At 39.8% G+C, this 18,445-nt stretch overlaps 2 protein-coding genes across 3 annotated transcripts in view; both read left to right on the top strand.

The window, feature by feature from the left end:
* LOC126266594 (integrator complex subunit 7) overlaps nucleotides 1-8,178 on the top strand; it is a 156,878-nt gene extending 148,700 nt beyond the window's left edge. Inside the window, 2 exon segments of the mRNA XM_049970909.1 lie at nucleotides 7,452-7,646; nucleotides 7,648-8,178. Coding sequence (XP_049826866.1) covers nucleotides 7,452-7,646; nucleotides 7,648-7,767 — 315 coding nt within the window. The 3' untranslated portion in view covers nucleotides 7,768-8,178.
* A 687-nt stretch (nucleotides 8,179-8,865) lies between these two features.
* The window catches only part of LOC126266593 (ankyrin repeat domain-containing protein 11-like), a 323,390-nt gene continuing 313,810 nt past the window's right edge, over nucleotides 8,866-18,445 (top strand). For both annotated transcript variants that reach the window (XM_049970907.1, XM_049970906.1), the window contains exon 1: nucleotides 8,866-8,983. In XM_049970907.1, coding sequence (XP_049826864.1) covers nucleotides 8,866-8,983 — 118 coding nt within the window. The remainder of the gene's footprint in view (nucleotides 8,984-18,445) is intronic.

Here is an 18,445-nt window from a genome sequence, read left to right as displayed (position 1 = left end):
GCTGATTATCTTGTGATGTCTATGTGCAGGTGGATAATATGTTATTTTGTTACTTCAAACTGACACACAACCTTTTATTCCTTTGCATACTTTTTTTGTCTTGTTATCATTGTAATGGAATCTGTTCTGTGTCTTGTATTGAAAGTTCCTTCTCCTTTATTCAGGTAATAAAATTTGTTCGCCCCAAACTGTAATAACTTGATTACAGTCTATGTAACATGCATCTTTAAGAACACAAAAATGGTCTGGTATTCCATAAGCTTGTATTTTGTTCACCAGGGGCTGTGCAGAGTTCAAAGAAGAATAGAGTAAGCTGGGTTTCAAACGATCTTTGTGGAATCTATGCTGATGCCTGTTGAGGTTTTTAGTCTCTAAAAAGGAATACAAGAATAAATTGTGCTCCGCAATTTTACACCAGGTTGATACCAGTGATATAGGCCTGTAATTTTCTGCACCTGTTTATCAACCGTTCTTGAAATGGGGATGACCTGCCTCTTTTTCAAACCACTTGGAACTGTACTTGCACAAGCAAACTACAGAAACTATTGCTAGAAGAGGCGCATTTTCCTTTGCATAAATTGTATCGAATCATCTTTACTGTATAGAATCATATCTCATCATGCCCAGTTGTCGATCCTCTGTTGCCTGATTTCATTGATTTCCTCTTTAGCAATTACCTCAGTGTCTTATCAGTTTGATATATGTTTGATGTTTGGAAGAAGGAATAGTGTTATGATTTTTTCAGTGTAACTATTTCAAAGTTCAAATGCAGTATTTCTGGAGTCACGCCTTGTTCCCTCAGTCAGTCGAGCAATTGCCTGTGGCAGGCAGAGGTTCTAGTTCTGATCTCAGTCCAGTATGCATTGCTTCATTGTCTAAGGTGCAGACTAGAGTTTTGTGTTCTGAAGTAAAATCTCCAGTAACTCCCTATTAGACATAAGCCAACCCTTCCATCCATTCACTCATTCCACCCCAGCAGGATCCCTGCCCCAATTCATTCCTCCCTTACTCCAGTCCGTGTTCTTCCTATTCCTCACACGTCATGATTTCAATTTAACCCTCAATGATAGGAAACAATAGTAACTCTCTCTCTCTCTCTCTCTCTCTCTCTCTCTCTCTCTCTCTCTCTCTCTCTGTGTGTGTGTGTGTGTGTGTGTGTGTGTGTGTGTGTGTGAGAGAGAGAGAGAGAGAGAGAGAGAGGAGGAGAAGAAGAAGAAGAAGAAGAAGAAGAAGAAGGGTGTGTGTGTGTGTGTGTGTGTGTGTGTGAGAGAGAGAGAGAGAGAGAGAGAGAGAGAGAGGAGGAGAAGAAGAAGAAGAAGAAGAAGGGGGGGGGGGGGGGGCAGCTTGGGCTACGGTGAACAAGAAATGAGATGCTGCAGTAAGGAGTTTCTGATTTTCTTTATTGTTGGCGTACTTACTTTCTTTCTTATTCCTGCTTTGTGTTTCCCATGCCCATATTCCGTTTGGTCGCTTCTGGAAAAATTTGTTAAGAACATGCATGTGTGTGGCAAATTCTGCTACTTCATCTTCATACAGACTTCGCAAGCCACCATATTGGACATGGTGGATGGTACAACGTACCACTAGTAGTCATTTCCTTTCTTGTTCTGCATGCAAAGAGAGCAAGGGAAAAATGACTGTCATGATATGTGGCATCCAAATTACTGGTACCTAGGTGTGAGCACAGATATAACTCTGTGTGCCCTGTGTCTGGAAGTCAGTGTGTGATTTCTCCCAGCATACTGTGCCCCATATTCTTTCACCCACACTGGAATATCAGTTTTTCAGGAACTTGTAAACATCAGTATAGCCTTCGGCAACCCTGCCCATAGTATACTAACCTCCCAAGCCCTTAAAGAGACTGACAATATGTATGAGCTGTGCTCACATCAGTCTGAGTACATGATCTGATGACTTCTGAACCTGAGAGTCTAGGATCAACTTGTCCAGCAGGTGCCTCAAGTCTGTAGTCAGTACTATCATTTGGGAGCCAGTCTGTCTTTCACCCTTAATACATTTAGTGGAGATGGTTGCAGGTTTTTGACTCAGATTTAATGGTTTTTTAGAATTCAGCATTTTTCCCCGAATTATATGGTTTCTCACCTTTTTTCTTTTTTCGCCAATTTCACTGTTATTTTTTCCAATTTGGTGATACTTGTGGAAGGGGTGACAGGCCAGAGGAATGGGAATCTGATGGTTGGAGAACACTAACTTTCGGTGGAAGAAAGGACAGCCACACACAATCTGAAAACAGATCCTGACCTGATCATCTTCCCTGCAGACAAAGGCTCCTCCAATGTCATGTTGAGTCACAGTGACTGTTTGACAGAAGGCCTCTGCCAACTGTCCAATTCCTCCACTTGCCAGTGTGATCCCATCCCAGAAGTCCAACATAACCTCCAATCGCTACTGAAATCCATATGCCCATCCCAGATCCTCTCTTCCGATCCATTTCCCTCCTCACCGAAACAACACCCCACACACCCACTTTGTACATGCTCTCCAAAATCCACAAATCGAGCGATCCTGGATGGCCCATTGTAGCTGAGTATTGTGTTTCCACTGAAAGAATTTCCAGTCTTGTTGACCAAGACCTCCAACCAATTGCCCGAAACCTAACCTCCCGCTTCAACAATACTAACCTCTTCCTTTACCAACTTTCTACCATTCCCACTTACTTACCTCCTGGATCCCTACTCATCACTGTAGATGCCAGGTTCCTATACATGAACATCCCTTGTACCCATGGCCTTACTGGTATCGGACTCTACATTCCCTAATGTCCTTCAGATTCCAGACCCACCTCCTCTTTCCCAATGTACCTTACCAACTGTATTCTGACCCACAACTACTTTTCCTTTGAAGAGAAGTTAGACAAACAAATCTGCAGCACAGCCATGTACACCCGTATGGCATCTTCCCATATGAACCTTTTTATGGCCACCTAGGGGAAACCTTCCTAGCCTGCCAAAACTCCCAACCCCTAGTGTGGTTAAGGCTTGTTGGTGGTATCGCCATGATCTGGACTGATGGCCAAGGTAACCTATCCACATTCCTTCACAACGTTAACATCTTTTCTCCCAGCCACCTCACCTGGTCCTCCTCTACTCAACACAGCACCTTCCTGGACATTAATCAACACATCTCTGATGGCTCCATCCACACCTCTGTCCATATTAAACCTACTAATCACCAAAAGTACTTGCATTTTGAAAGGTGCTATCCTCTCCACAGCAAAAAGTCCTGCCATACAGTCTAGCCATCCATGGATGATGTATTTGCAATGATGAGGATTTGCTTGTCCAGTAAGTTGAAGATGTTACAAGGGCCTTCACACACAGGCAGTACCGCCCAAGAGTTAATCCATATCTACATCTACATCTGTAACTTGCAAGCCATCATGAATCGCATGGCAGACGGTATGTCTCGTTCTACCAGTTATTAGGATTTCTTCCTGATCCATTCACATATGGAGTGTGGGAAGAATGGTTGATTGAATGTCTCTGTGTGTGCAGTAATTATTCTAATCCTGTCCTCAGGATCTCTATGTGAGTGCTACATAGCGGGCTGTAATATATTCCTAAAGACATTATTTAAAGCTGGTTCTTGCAACTTTGCTAGCAGACTTTCTCACGATAGTTTACGCCTATCTTCGAGACTCTGCTAGATCCATTTCTTCAGTACCTCTGAAACACTTGCTCATGGAGCAAACAAACCTGTGACCATTCATGCTGTATATGTTTGATATTCCCTGTTAGTTCTATTTGGTATGGGTCTCACACACTTGAGCAATATTCTACTGCTGGTTCATGAGTGATTACCAATAAACCAAAGTCTGCCACCTGCTTCACCCATGACTGAGCCTATGTGATCATTCCACTTTGTATCACCACAAAGTGTTACACCCACATATTTGTATGAGGTGGCTGATTCCATCAGTGACCCATTGATATTGTAGTCATAGGACTTTTTTTATTTTGTGAAGTGCACAGTTTTATGTTTTTGAACATTTAAAGAAAGTTGCCAATAGCTGCTTCACATTGAAATCTTATCAAGATCTGATAGAATATTTATGCTTCTTTCAGTCAGTACTTTATCATCTGCAAAAAGTCTGAGGTTACTTTTAATATTGTCTGCAAAGTCATTAATATACAGCATGAACAGCAAAGGTCTCAGCACACTTCTCTGGGGCACACCTGAAGTTACTTTTACGTCTGATGATGACTGTCCATCCAAGATATCGTGCTGTCCCCTGCTTACCAAAAAGTCCTCAGGCCAGTCACAAATTTCACTTGAGATCCCTTATAATCATGCTTTTGACAATAAGTGTAGGTGTGGTACTGAGTCAAAGGCTTTTCGGAAATCAGGAAATACTGCATCTACCCGACTGCCTTTATCCAAAGCTTTCAGTAAGTCGTGAGAAAAATGCAGATTGTGTTTAACATGATGGATGTTTTCATTCTGATACCTCATTATGTTTGAGCTCAGAATATGTTGTAAAAGATTCTACAACAATGTGAAGGGTATTGGATGGTGGTTTTGTGGATCACTTTTGCTACCCTTCTTGCAGATGGGTGTGGCTTATGCTTTTATCCAAGAAGTGGGTACAGATTTTTGTTCAAGGGGTTTACGATATACAGGGTGATTCAAAAAGAATACCACAACTTTATGAATTTAAAACTCTGCAACAACAAAAGGCAGAGCTAAGCACTATCTGTCGGCGAATTAAGGGAGCTATAAAGTTTCATTTAGTTGTACATTTGTTCGCTTGAGGCGCTGTTGACTAGGCGTCAGCATCAGTTGATGCTAAGATGGCGACCGCTCAACAGAAAGCTTTTTGTGTTATTGAGTACGGCAGAAGTGAATCGACGACAGTTGTTCAGCGTGCATTTCGAACGAAGTATGGTGTTAAACCTCCTGATAGGTGGTGTATTAAACGTTGGTATAAGCAGTTTACAGAGAATGGGTGTTTGTTTAAAGGGAAAAGTTCTGGATGGCCGAGAACGAGTGATGAAAATGTAGCACGCATCCAGCAAGCATTTGTTCGCAGCCCAGGAAAATCGATTCGCAGAGAGCTGCAAATTCCACAATCAACTGTATGGAGAGTCCTACGAAAAAGGTTAGTTATGAAACCTTATTGTCTGAAATTGGTTCAAGCACTGTCCGTAACTACCTGAACGTCAACTACCCGAGGCGATGGATCGGCCGCCAGGCAGCCCGTGACAGAGCAATTCATCACTGGCCTCCAAGAAACCCTAATCTTACGCCCTGCGATTTTTTCTTATGAGGGTATGTTAAGGATATGGTGTTTTGGCCTCCTCTCTCAGCCATCATTGATAATTTGAAACGAGAAATAACCGCAGCTATCCAAACTGTTACGCCTGATATGCTACAGAGAGTGTGGAACGAGTTGGAGTATTGGAGTTGATATTGCTCGAGTGTCTGAAGGGGGCCATATTGAACATCTCTGAACTTGTTTTTGAGTGAAAAAAAACCTTTTTAAATACTCTTTGTAATGATGTATAACAGAAGGTTATATTATGTTTCTTTCATTAAATACACATTTTTAAAGTTGTGGCATTCTTTTTGAATCACCCTGTATTACAGTTAGGAGAAGGAGCCAATTCAGATGAAAATTTAGCATAGAATGTGGATTGCCTTACCCAAGAGCCTTCCCACCCCTCCTAAAGTGGTGTTCCGTTGCTCATCGAACCTACACAGCATCCTAGTCCATCCCTATGCCATTCTCACTCCCAGCCGCTTGCCTCAGGGATATGACCCTGTGTGACAGATCAAGGTGCAAGACCAGCCCATTCCATCCCTCCCAGCCTCCCCCCCCCCCCCTCCAAGCACCTCCTACCTGTAGTCCTCTCATAGGCTTATCCTAATGCATCAGAGCATGGACCTCCTGTGAAAGCTGTCATGTCATACACCAACTCTGCTGCAAACATTGTACAGCTTTTTATGTTAGTATTATTACCTACCAGCTGCCCACCAGGATGAATGGCCACTGCCAGGCTGTTGCCAAGAAAAAAATTTACCGCATTTCAGTGGCTGCTTCCCAACTTGGGCCATCTGGTTCCTACCCTCCACCTCCACTTCCCTGAACTACACAGATGAGTTATCCTTACAACACATCCTCCACTCCTGTAACCAGCGTGGCCTCAACCCCAGGTAACCCGCTGTCCCCGCATCCTCTGTCCAACAGTTCCCCCCTCCTCCGTCTTGTCACACCTTCCCAATTCATGTCCGTACATCACCTTCATTTGTGTGCTGCTCTTCACTGGCCCCTGCAGTCATGCATCACATGCCTAGCACATATACCTGCCATGGCTCCCTCCTGTATTCCTAACAGGCAGACCGACTGCTTTCATCTGAACCAGTAGCCACCCACCTCCAGTCCCTCTCCCTGCCTTCCCACCATCTACCCACCCCAAATGACACTAACCGCACTGTAATGAAAGGTTTCTTTCTTTTGTGTGTGCACATCAACAACTCATGCTTCTGACTTTTGGTGAGTGGTCTCATTTAACCCAAAAGTATTTACTGTCTGCAAGAATTTTCCTACAACATTTAGGTTTACATTTAGATATGTGTGGGAAAGTACTCATAAGAGACAGAAAAATTATACACACAACTATTAGTTTTCAACGGAGTTGCTGTTTTTATGATTGGAAGCAAAGGTACAGCACAAATGGGGGGATATATTTTGCTGAACAAAAAAGAGAGAATTTCATATTTGGAAAGAACTGCTTCTTAGTAAAATAAAAGCAAACAAAAGAAAATAAGATAATGTGAACATTAGAAAAGTAATTTTGAGTGTTGTAAGATACCAGCAGAACTGTTAAAAATATGTCTCGAAAGCCGAGATTACTGTAGGAAGACTGAGAAAGAAATTGATGCTGGAACATCCTTGATTATGAGCAGCAGAAGATGCAATGGCTGGTTGTCTGAAACTGGGTTTTCATTTCACCTAAGACAGGCAACAGGGCTATCCAAGACACAGTATCAAAAGAGATCCCAACTCATATAGCAGGGAAGAGAATTTCGTCGAGTGTCACTCCCAAAGTTAGATATGCCAAACCGATGGATAAATGATTCTAAGGAAACTGAAGCTATTAAAGGAAACTCCATGATATGGGTAATGTAATGATCAGATTAAATTTAATATTTTCTCCCCTTTCTAGCTTAGGTCTGTGGTCATTTTATTTACGAGAATTTCATCTGTGTCTTGTTGATATTTTCAGTTCCTCACTGTTAACATTCATACCCTCCCCCCCTCCCACCCCACTTTTTTTATGTACACTTCTGCAGTTTTGGTTGATTTGTATTTACACTGTAGTAGTAATAATAATATGTGCATTCATTGTTATTTTGGTAAAAAAAAACATATAAAAGTTTCAAAAAAAATTTAAAAATCTGAATCGAACATCAATGCACTTCTGTTCCAGATGGGAGAGGCTGCAGGTGGGTCTGTACTGACACAGACCGTTTCACCACATCGTGATTATTTTACAGCACAGTTCCTCCTGGCGTTTCCTGTCGGGGGTCAGTACATGTTGCTTGTAGAGGCAGCAGTTCTTGATGAGCGAGGTGACATTTGGCGCACCGGTCCACGTGCGTCAATGGCAGTAAAAGCGCATGAAGGAACCGACACAAAGGCAGCTGCCACACCGTCAGGGAGCCGGTTTCATGCATCGGGAACGCAACGTTTCTGAACTAACTAGTGAGATGAATGTATTGATCATCTGGCAAATAATTGACTGAGCAAGTGTCAGAAAAATGAATAATATATCTCATTTTAAAGTGAGTTGTGGAACTGCTGTTAAAATAAGGAAACGTCAAGACGTTGTAATGACGGCTAAGATTGCGAATAAATATAAAGTACACATTCGTATTCATTTGCGTATTCAATGTACAAACGAAACATGGATAAAATACTTAATAGCCGTTGCATTTTGTAGTTTCGTCTTCGATCACTTTGTCAGATTCACAAAATTCTGCCTGTGCCGGCAGCTTTTGTACAAGAGCACCGATTTTTCTTCCTGATTTAGGCGCCAGGACATTTAATAGAGAAGACAACATTTTTAGTTGCACCCAAAAACAAATATAACATAGAACTGGAGCCAGGTAAACTATTTATTACAATTTATCATCTCCTTCTACGCTTTTGCTCTACAACAAGTCTACACTTTCCTGAACGGAAGCGATGAACTCCGTTTATGCAACCAGTTTTACACGACACATGAAGATATACGTGGAAGAGGAACACTTTTAGTACACTGAGATGTGGTAGAGGGCAGGCAAATCGCGTCGCTCCGTTGTTCGTCGTAAAATATTTGATGAAATAATCGCGCGAGAAATCAAAATAACGTGTGTATTTGCATTGAATAACGGGAAAGTGAATGAAGGTCTGTTTCATTTTATTTGTATTGCCTTATTCAGTTTATGAAATCAGTTTAAGTCGGGAGAAAGCATCCGTATTTGCTATATATACAATACGTTTTCTTGTAGATTGCTTTCATACCGTTATGAGTAAACAAACTTTATTTACTGTATTAAGATAGTTAATCAGCATAGAATGCAATAACAGTTCTTATTACATATAACACATGACAATATAAGATATAATGAAGTACTCGGCATATAAAACTTTCTATAACCTCACTTATTGTATGTCACGTACCTAATCAGCAAAATTCGATATAATCCAATTCTGTAACACAATACAGGCGTGGTATAAGTTCGATTTATTTATTCCTGTGTTCCCGTTTCGAATAATTACCGTTAGATGATTAGGATCTTTACATCAGTGTTACGATAGTAATCATTCGCAGGTCTCCGACCAGAAGTTATGTACGTGAGATGCCGTCAAGCACATCTCGTTCCAAAGTGTCTCAGGGTTCGCCGAGGCTGGCGGTGCCCATGTCTGAGAGGCAACAGATGGCTTTATTAATGCAAATGACATCTGATGGTCAAGGAGGTACGTCTGTAAAATATAGCTTTAAAACAGAAATTGGGTTCACTAACCACACATTGTTCTGTTCTTATTTCTCCACAAAACATCGATTAAGAGATGCACCACAAGAGAAGTCTGACCTTAATTACTCCTAATTTATATTGAAAATTGAACAGTTGACTGGTGACATGCGTCAGTTGACACTGTTTAGCGGCGCATGTAAATGGCGCTTATGTACAGTGCTGACAATATCTTGCGCGTCGTTTGCAGTTGTCCAGGAAGTAAACAGAAAAGGCAAAGTGGAATAAACTAGCAATAAAACATAAGCAGATTGTTTAAGTTAGAATGTTATGTACTGTCAAACCATGATGCTCTTGGACATTATTCAGATAGTAAGCCGTACGTTGTGTTGTCACTGTTCTCGTTCCGCGCTACTTGTCGCTCGGGGACGGATCTTCACAAGATCAGGAACCGCTCGCGTACTGGCAGCCTTGTGGTGTTGGATACAAGCAGTAATCCGTCGTATGTGCCTTTACGATCAACGGGGAGAAGGGGGCAGGCCAGGAGTCTTCAAAGAAAACTAAATCACAATAAAGAGGAAAAAGCAGCGTTTACGGCTTCATCAAACCAGAAATATGAATATTCTATTATTTAGTTGTATTTGAAGCAGTTTATAGAAAGCTATTATCTGAAACGCATCTGCGCACTTTGCAAAATAAAATTGCGGGGTTATATCGAACTAACTATCCACAAGAAAGATTTGCGTTGTTAGTTACTGCTAGCTTCCTTTGCTTTGTAACTTCTTCCCAACATATTTGCTGGTGATTACTGAGCTAATTCATTACTGGAAATCAGTTTCATGTTTGAGTTATTTTCTTCAACCAATATTTAAACCGTTAATGTGGAATCTATCCATCCCAAGCTTGTTACTATAAACTTCACGCTAGTTTATGTTGATAGCAAGTGTTTTGTTCATTTTTGAGCGATATGTTTGGTTTGCAGACTAAAATGTTACGGCTGTAGCCTCACCCACAAAGTTTGTCATGATATGTGACAATTTATTTCTGTTATGTTTTCCAGCTTGAGTAACTACTATATAATATAAAAAGCGCAAAAGATTATTAGCGAATTCAGTGGAAACAAGGAAGAAATATTTGAGGAACTGGAATCTGCTATAATAGGCCTAAACATCATCGTACAAAAGAAAAAAAATCCCTATCTTCTCCCTTTTACACTCGCCCATTTTATCTTTGGTAGAATATATGTAGAGGTAATTGTGTACTGAAAGAATAACAGTAATGTTATTGATATGAAAGCACAATAGTGGCACCACATACTGCCATGCAAAATGACGGAAACAGATAAGGAGGGAAAACAATATACTTTAAAGAAGAGGGAAGCATCAGAGAATTGTAGAGAGAATTCATTGATCAATGAATGATATCATGCATAACAATTGAAACTATTGTTTTTAAACATTCAAGTTGTAAACATGTTGTGCACTTGGCTGCTGCAGAGTAAAAGCCTATATTATGGGGCTGGTCCAGAAGTTATGCAGTAATGACACAAATTTAGGTAAATGAGAAGCTAGCATTTCCAATCCATTCAGCATCATGCTTATTTTCATTTTTGTAAGGATACTGTAATAGCCTGTCTCTGTAAAACCCATCCATCAACAAAAAAAATATACATATTTTTATTCTTTTTACTACACACATTATGCTGGCCATCAATTAGAGATTTCAGAAAGAGCAACTAAATTTTGATAGATAGGAATATAAGGAATTCGGTGACATAACTAGTGGGGAAATTGTGGTATTTGGCATACGTGTAATGAAAGGAAATAATGCCACTTCAGTTAGCGATCTGCCCAAATTGCATTATAGTGATAGATGCTCAAGAATAATTCAAAGCTGACTAGCTTAGATAAAGACATATAACAGTTATTCTTTGTTACGAGAGCTTAGTAGGCATATCCATAAAACAAGGAACGGCAGCCACTCACAGCAGATTTATGTGTAGAGTGCTGAAACATAGAACAGAAAACAGCATTCACACTAACTTTTGAGCACTAGCTCTTTGGGAGACACTTGCCGTGGCACAGGAGTTTGTGTGTAGGTGTATGTGTGATTGTATGTGTGACTGCCTGTGCACTTGAGCTAGAAAAAAAAGCTATTGCTCGAAAACTAGTGTGAATGCTTGTTTTCTGTTACATGTTTCTGAGCTCCATGCATTGATCTGCTCTAGGTGAGTGGTTGCCTTTCCCTTACTTTATGTATTGCTTCTTCCAGGAACTTCCATTGCTGTTATCAAATTTAAATCCACATTCTTTAATTATTTAAAACAGAAGCTAGCTCAACTGCTCTATACCATCCAGTGAGGTGGTGTGGTTGGACTTCACATCTGATAATGACGTGTGTCGTGTTTGTGCTTGAATGTGTGTACAGGATTAATATCGGATAAAAAAACCCAATATCCCAAAAGAAATAAATAGACTTACAATAAGTAGGGTACTACTTGTACATATAGTTTGAATTGTTCTTTGAAGCATTTTGCCCGGATCTTCTGTTGTCTTTCCTTGCCCTGTCTTGACACTGATCACTGTTCTGACACATCTGTTCTAGAAGAAATACTTTTAATTAGTGTTATACAAACAGATAGTTTCAGAAATAATTAGAAGGAAAAGGTGCAAATTTTTGTTGCTTGTGTTTTTCACTAAGAGGAATTTTTCACACAGACTCAAAGATCATTGTACCCCTTTATTTACTACTCTCTACACTCTATAAACAGTTATGTAACATTTCTAATCTACAAAAAAAGGAAACATTATTCTGTAATTTTTAGTCTTCTGTAATTGGAATTTAAGGTGCTGCAAAAAATCTGAGATTATTTTATCCCCAACACATATTTAGTATTTAAAGATTAGTATGTACACAATGATAATGATGAAGGGCTACTTCTGTACAATGAATTTCTGCCTCTTTTCATCTTGTCACATCTGTTTTGAGCTTGAAAACTTCATCAAGAACAGAATTTAACAGTGAATCACATAAACATATATGTTTATGGAATTAGAGTATCCCAGATGTTTGCTGTATGTGGTATCCTGTGTGTAATCATGTGAAAGCCATTATTTATTGAGTTTAACATGATTTATAAGAAGTTTCCATCAGTGATTTAGATACTGGTTGTTAGATTTGACTAGAATCAGAGAAACAAACATCTTGAAAATTTATTTTTGTTGGAAAACAATTATTGACAAAATGTCTTTTGATCTAGATCAAACAAGTTAACTTGACAGTGAGAGTAATGGTTTGATTAATACTTGGTGAAAATTTAATATTTACATTTTTGAATCATCAGTGAAACAAACACAAGTCAGTTTATTAAGTAAAAATCTTAACCGTGATTCTGAAAGTTGTATGGAATTTATTTTACCTTGTCAACTTGAACCCTCTGATATTTATGTTTCTAGTAATGTCATAATTTTACAGACAGGAATATTGTGTGGATAAGGTGAAATTGTGGAAAAAGAGTTCTGTATTAAATTTCCTGGTAGATAATAACTTCCTGCCGACTGAGACTCAAATGCAAGACATTTGCCTTTTTTGGCCAAGTGCACTACCAACTGATACACCCAAGCATCCAGGCATGACTCATGACGCGCAGTCCAAGGCGCCTTGCCACGGTTCACGCAGCTCACCCTGTCGGAGGTTCGAGTCCTCCCTCAGGCATTCGTTGTGATGTTCTTAGTGTAAGTTGGTTTAAGTTGCATTGAGTAGTGTGTAAGCCTAGGGACCGATGACCTCAGTAGTTTAGTCCCATAGGAATTTATCACCACGAGTCACGACCCATCCACACATCTTTACTTCCACCAATACCTCATATCCTACCTTCCAAACTTCACAGCAGCTCTCATGCAAGACTTGCACTCCTGAAAGAAAGGATATTGTGGAGACATGGCTTAGACACAACCTGAAGAATGTTTGCAGAATGAGATTTTCTTGCTGCAGGAAGTTTTATATCAACACACGTTCCACTGCAGAGTGAATATCTCATTCCGGTAAGTCTATTATTGTTTACAGTACATGTTGAAAGGCTGACTCATAGGCTATTGGAAAGTTCTAGGTGGAATAAAACTGTGGAAGGAACAAAGACAACCAGTCACTACATAGTTAAGACATTAAGTGGTAAGCATTCACATAAACAACATTAAACTCAGTTAAGCTCCCTCTCTCCCCCCCCTCCCTCCCTTCCCACCTCCCCCCTCCCTTCCCACCTCCCCCCCTTCCCTATTCCCACCCTCCCCAACTCCCCCCTTCCCTCTTCCCACCCTCCCCAACTCCCCCCTCCCCTCTTCCCACCCTCCCCAACTCCCCCCTTCCCTCTTCCCACCCTCCCCAACTCCCCCCTTCCCTCTTCCCACCCTCCCCAACTCCCCCCTCCCCCCTCCCCCCTTCCCTCTTCCCACCCTCCCCAACTCCCCCCTTCCCTCTTCCCACCCTCCCCAACTCCCCCCTCCCCTCTTCCCACCCTCCCCAACTCCCCCCTCCCCTCTTCCCACCCTCCCCAACTCCCCCCTTCCGTCTTCCCACCCTCCCCAACTCCCCCCTTCCGTCTTCCCACCCTCCCCAACTCCCCCCTTTCTCTCTTGCCACCCTCTCCAACTCCCCCCTTCCTCTCTTGCCACCCTCTCCAACTCCCCCCTTCCCTCTTCCCACCCTCCTTCAATCTCCTTCTCTCTACCTGTCTGTCTGTCTAGTGTATGAACATTAACAGCACAACATTCTAATGTGCAGCAACAGCGGGTGTGGAACACTAATGTGAGAGCACAATAAATGAAACCATATTTTGTTTTCTGATTTACTTTTAAGCTTAACGATTGGAGAGAATGTGGAGTGTAAAGTTTGTGAATGAGACAACCCAATATCTTGGCAATGAAATAGATATTAGAGGGAATAAGCACCAGCAAATTAATTGATAGGTGAAATTTTTCCAAGATCAAAGTGAAAATTGAAGTGATTGGTATTTGCTTTTCAATAAGTCTCATCTAGTTTTTGGATTTTTGAAAACAACAATTGTGTAATATACATCAAAATTGGAACAAGAGGAGAGGCGCAGTGGTTAGCACACTGGGCCCACATTCAGGAGGTGGTGGGGGGGGGGGGGGGCAGGGACTAAGATTTAAATCTGCATCTGGCCATCCTGATTTAGGTTTTCTGGAATATAGAGATGCTTCCTTTGAAAGAGCATGGCAGATTTCCTTTCCCCATCCTTGAAACAATACGAGCTTGTGCTCTGCCTCTAATGCCCTAGACTTCAATGGGACATTAAACCCTTCTTAATTGGACTTCTTTTGTAATTCATTTATCTGATTACTGCTGCTTCACTTTTCAACATTGTCAATTCTATAATTCTCCTTTAATCCTAATGAATATTAGTATTTTCTTATCTTTTGACTTCTAATACATAAAATTATCCTTATATTTGCAAATCTCATTGAATGTTTAATGGAATACATAAGTACATATATCTGGTTTGAGCAGTTGTCATACTTGTGCTAACCTAACAACTAACTTTATATAAAAATTTCTTTGTTCTTAATTTATGTTGTTAACTTGCTCATCTATGGTTTTATATGGTAATAAGAGTACTCTGAGGTCCTCCTTGGCACTCCATACAGCATTGAAGGCTCCGTGCAGCACCTGCTGTGACTGAGAGATTTCTGCAGTCTTACTCCTGTCCCATGGCCCGCAAGGAGTACCTCAAACAAAATATCAAACTAATATTTAAACACACAGAGAGTATCTTTCACAAATAAATAACAAGTTTTATTATTATAACAGCTAACAGTAAAATGAGTTTTAATAAGCGTGCTGATATGTAGGTGATAAAGATACAGAAGATGTCACACCTCTAATGTTTATGAGAAAACTCCTGGATTAGATTCACATGAGTTCTGTACCCTCATAGTATGCACACATTCTCATCCAAACTGGTATTTTGTCTTTTGTGAGGTGTATGAAAGAGTTCATTTGAGCTGCTCCAGAGACATATGGCAGTTAAATCATTACTTCTCTCAGGTTTTTACAGAGCTGGAGGTTCCCATTGTTGATGATGTATGGCAAAATGTCCCTCAACGATTTATCAGTAAGTGCATTGAATATGTCACACACAAGTGAGCAGTGTTTATCATTTGCAATGTCTGAAATAAACAAATGATACTAGGAGATCCAGAAACATACACAAGTGGATCAGAGAACAGAGGAAGCAGAGTACTTAATTATGACTGCAGTGATAATTAAATGAAAGTGGCAGGATGTGCAACCGAATGAATGGAAGGTGAGTAGATGACACTAAAACATGTTGGAGCAAATTGGATATGTATAGCTGTAGACCATATTACATGAAAAAGTCTACAGATGGCTTTTATCTGGCTGTAGATATTGTGTGCCTTATTGAGAACAGATCTGTTATAATTTTTGTATTAATTATCTGAAGTTTTTTGTTTAATATTGAAGCATGACTTTATTCTTCATATTCTGTTTGCAAAACCTAATGTTTAGTGTATAACTACAAGCCAGTTTCAACTTTGGAGAAGATTTTCAAGTTAAATTCATGAGAAATGCACCGCGTAACAGATCCACAAAATTTAAAACTCTAAATGACAAAATATTGTTTTCAGAAAGTAGTTTAAGTACTTAATACACAAGACACCTATTTACTTTCATGTGCCCAAACTGCATATGAGTGTCAGTAACATAGAGAAATAGCTGTAATTTTTAAAATTTAACAAAGCACCAGGGCACAATGGAACACAGAATTTGTGCCTGTGTTAGTCCCTCTTTTAATCATAATATAGTGTGCCAAGTGGTTGTAAGAAAGTACAGGTCACACCTTGCTACAAGAAGGGCAGTGGAAGTGATCCACAGAACTACCATTGAAAATCCTTGAATTTGATTTGTTGTAGTATCTTATAATATATTCTAAGCTCAAATGTAATGAGGCATCTTAAATAGAATGATGATCTCTCTACCAGCCAGCACGGATTCTGGAAAAGTAGTAAATGCACAACACAAATCGCACTTTTCTCATATGACATCCTGAAACCAATGGATCAAAATAGTCAGGTTCATGCACTGTTTTCCAACTTCCAGAAAGGCACACATATGCTTCTTATCGAACATACTACGATATGGGTATGAAGTGAAATTTGTGTGGGTTGAGATTTTTTGGTGGGAAGAGATGTAGCATGTTTTATCGAATGAGGAGTCATCGACAGATTTAGAAGTAACTACCATTGTTACCCAGGAAAATGTGCTGGGACCATGCTGTTCATTATGTATGTTATTGACAAGAGACCAGAAATTTAGGGATTATAAGTTGTTAAAATAGGTAGGCAAAAAGGCATTATAAACAGCTCAAATAGGTAGTGTTGGAAAAACTTCCATATTTATTTACAAGATTGCACAATTCAGATAATCACAAATCAAGCATATTGATGTCAACACTGTGTTGTATTATATTTTTAGACTAACTTTATAGTTTTACACAAAATTTTAATTGCACTTGACAGAAAAATGAAAATGCTGCTTGAAAGCCTATGCATTGCACTGCCCAATTGTCTTATTATTTGTGATTGATAATCATATGCTTTTTAAAAATTTTCTGGACTTTCCTCTGTCTGGGAAAATGGCCTTCGATAATCTGTGGAGGTAACTGGAGCAAATATAAAACTTAAGGTAATGAAGGGTCTATTTCTACTGGAATAAATGGTACCTGGTAGAATTTTTGAAATGTTTCCAAGTTTGTCAAGATCAAGATTTTTTGGAAACAACATTTTACACTTTTCCCTGACTAATGAACCCCTTTTTCCTGGCATCCTCTTCAATCTTCACATCATTCACAAATTTCTTAGACTTTGGCAAAGGCTGCCCTGCTTCTTGAAGCTGGTAGATCACATGTGGCAGAAAACTGAACTAGACTGCAATGAAAGTTAAGTCATTTCTTCTTCCAAAGATTTGAAATGTTTCTTTGATGCTATAATTGATGATATCCGTCCTCCAGAACAATGACCACCTTAGCTATAGCAGAAAGTGTACCAAACTGGTGTTGAAACCAGTCTTCCCCATCTTGTTATGATGGATTGAATGGGTAGACTTATATCTGGCATAGTGTCTTCAAATCTGAGTTCTTTGTGGGGCTTTCACAAAGATCTTGGTAATATTGAAAATCAGATTGTCAGCATCCAAAAACAAGTTCTGTATCTCTTCTGACATCCTGTAGAAACTATGTGCTATGCATGCCATGTGAAGACTGTTTGGAAATAGCACTTCTAAAGTTATCCCAATCTTTAAGGTATGGCACAACATCTGTGATGAAAAATAATATATTGTTGTATTGAATTTCTGCAGGCTGCATTGACTGTATTGAACTGATAAATAACTGTACAGTAGTTGGATTGTTAATTTTTTCCAGACACTATTGTAAGCAGGAATGCTTTTATTTATGCACCTTCTGAAGGTTCTAATGATGAAACAATGACATCGGCAATAAAAATATCCTTAGAACCAGTTAACTCACTGATTGGAAACCAGATAATATCCCTCCCGCCATTCTCATGATGACATTCACTTCAGTAACATTTTCACAAACTTGACTAATTGGGCACAGATTTGTCCGTATACTTATCCAAAAACTGTCTTAATATAGGATTCCGTAGTCTCCACAGAAGGATTCCAGCATTAATAAAAGCTTTACGTAAGCTGAATGAAAACTGCAATTTTCAAATCGATGCTGCTATAGCTGTAGAAAACAAACATGTCATCTTCCCGGTAATCTTGGAAAGTGCATTTTTGTGTTTGGTTGGATTGATAGGAAAATATTTCTTTTCATAGTTCACCGACTGCTCACATAATGTAACTTTGCAATTTATTGTATAAAGGAACACTGAAATTTGGCATGCTACTAGCTAATTCGCACAAGTGTCGCAATGAAACCTGAAAGAACAAGAAATTTAGGACAGTAGCAAAACAGTATTTCAGCTCCGGCACTGAATGTTGCTTTTGAAGGAAGTATAATCTGATATCAAGCCAAGTAAAACCAAACAGTAATTAAAACCCATTCTTTGTGTTATCTCCTTTTACAGAGACAACAGAGGCATTTATTTCAACATTTAGGCATTTGTATTACAAAACAGCAGCAAAAGGCGGCAACATAAAACTGTGATGTTTCAATCAGAAAGATGTAAATCACATAGATTCACACTCAAAGCTTTCGGCTGTTACGGCCTTCGTCAGCGGCGACTCGGTGGGGGTAATGCGGGGGAGGAATAGTATGGTGGGGGTGGCAGGTAAATTAGACAGAGGGCAGGGGAGGGGGGGAGTAGTGGAAAAGGAGAGAAATACCATCATTCCCCAAATCCCTCAACATACAAACTAACCTTACATCTGCAGAAAGAACCACTGTGCACCATCTAAAAACTGA

Source organism: Schistocerca gregaria, chromosome 4 (assembly GCF_023897955.1).
Source record: "Schistocerca gregaria isolate iqSchGreg1 chromosome 4, iqSchGreg1.2, whole genome shotgun sequence".
NCBI lineage: Eukaryota > Metazoa > Arthropoda > Insecta > Orthoptera > Acrididae > Schistocerca > Schistocerca gregaria.
The sequence above is the reverse complement of the archived record's forward strand: the minus strand, read 5'-3'. Positions and strand labels throughout refer to the sequence as shown.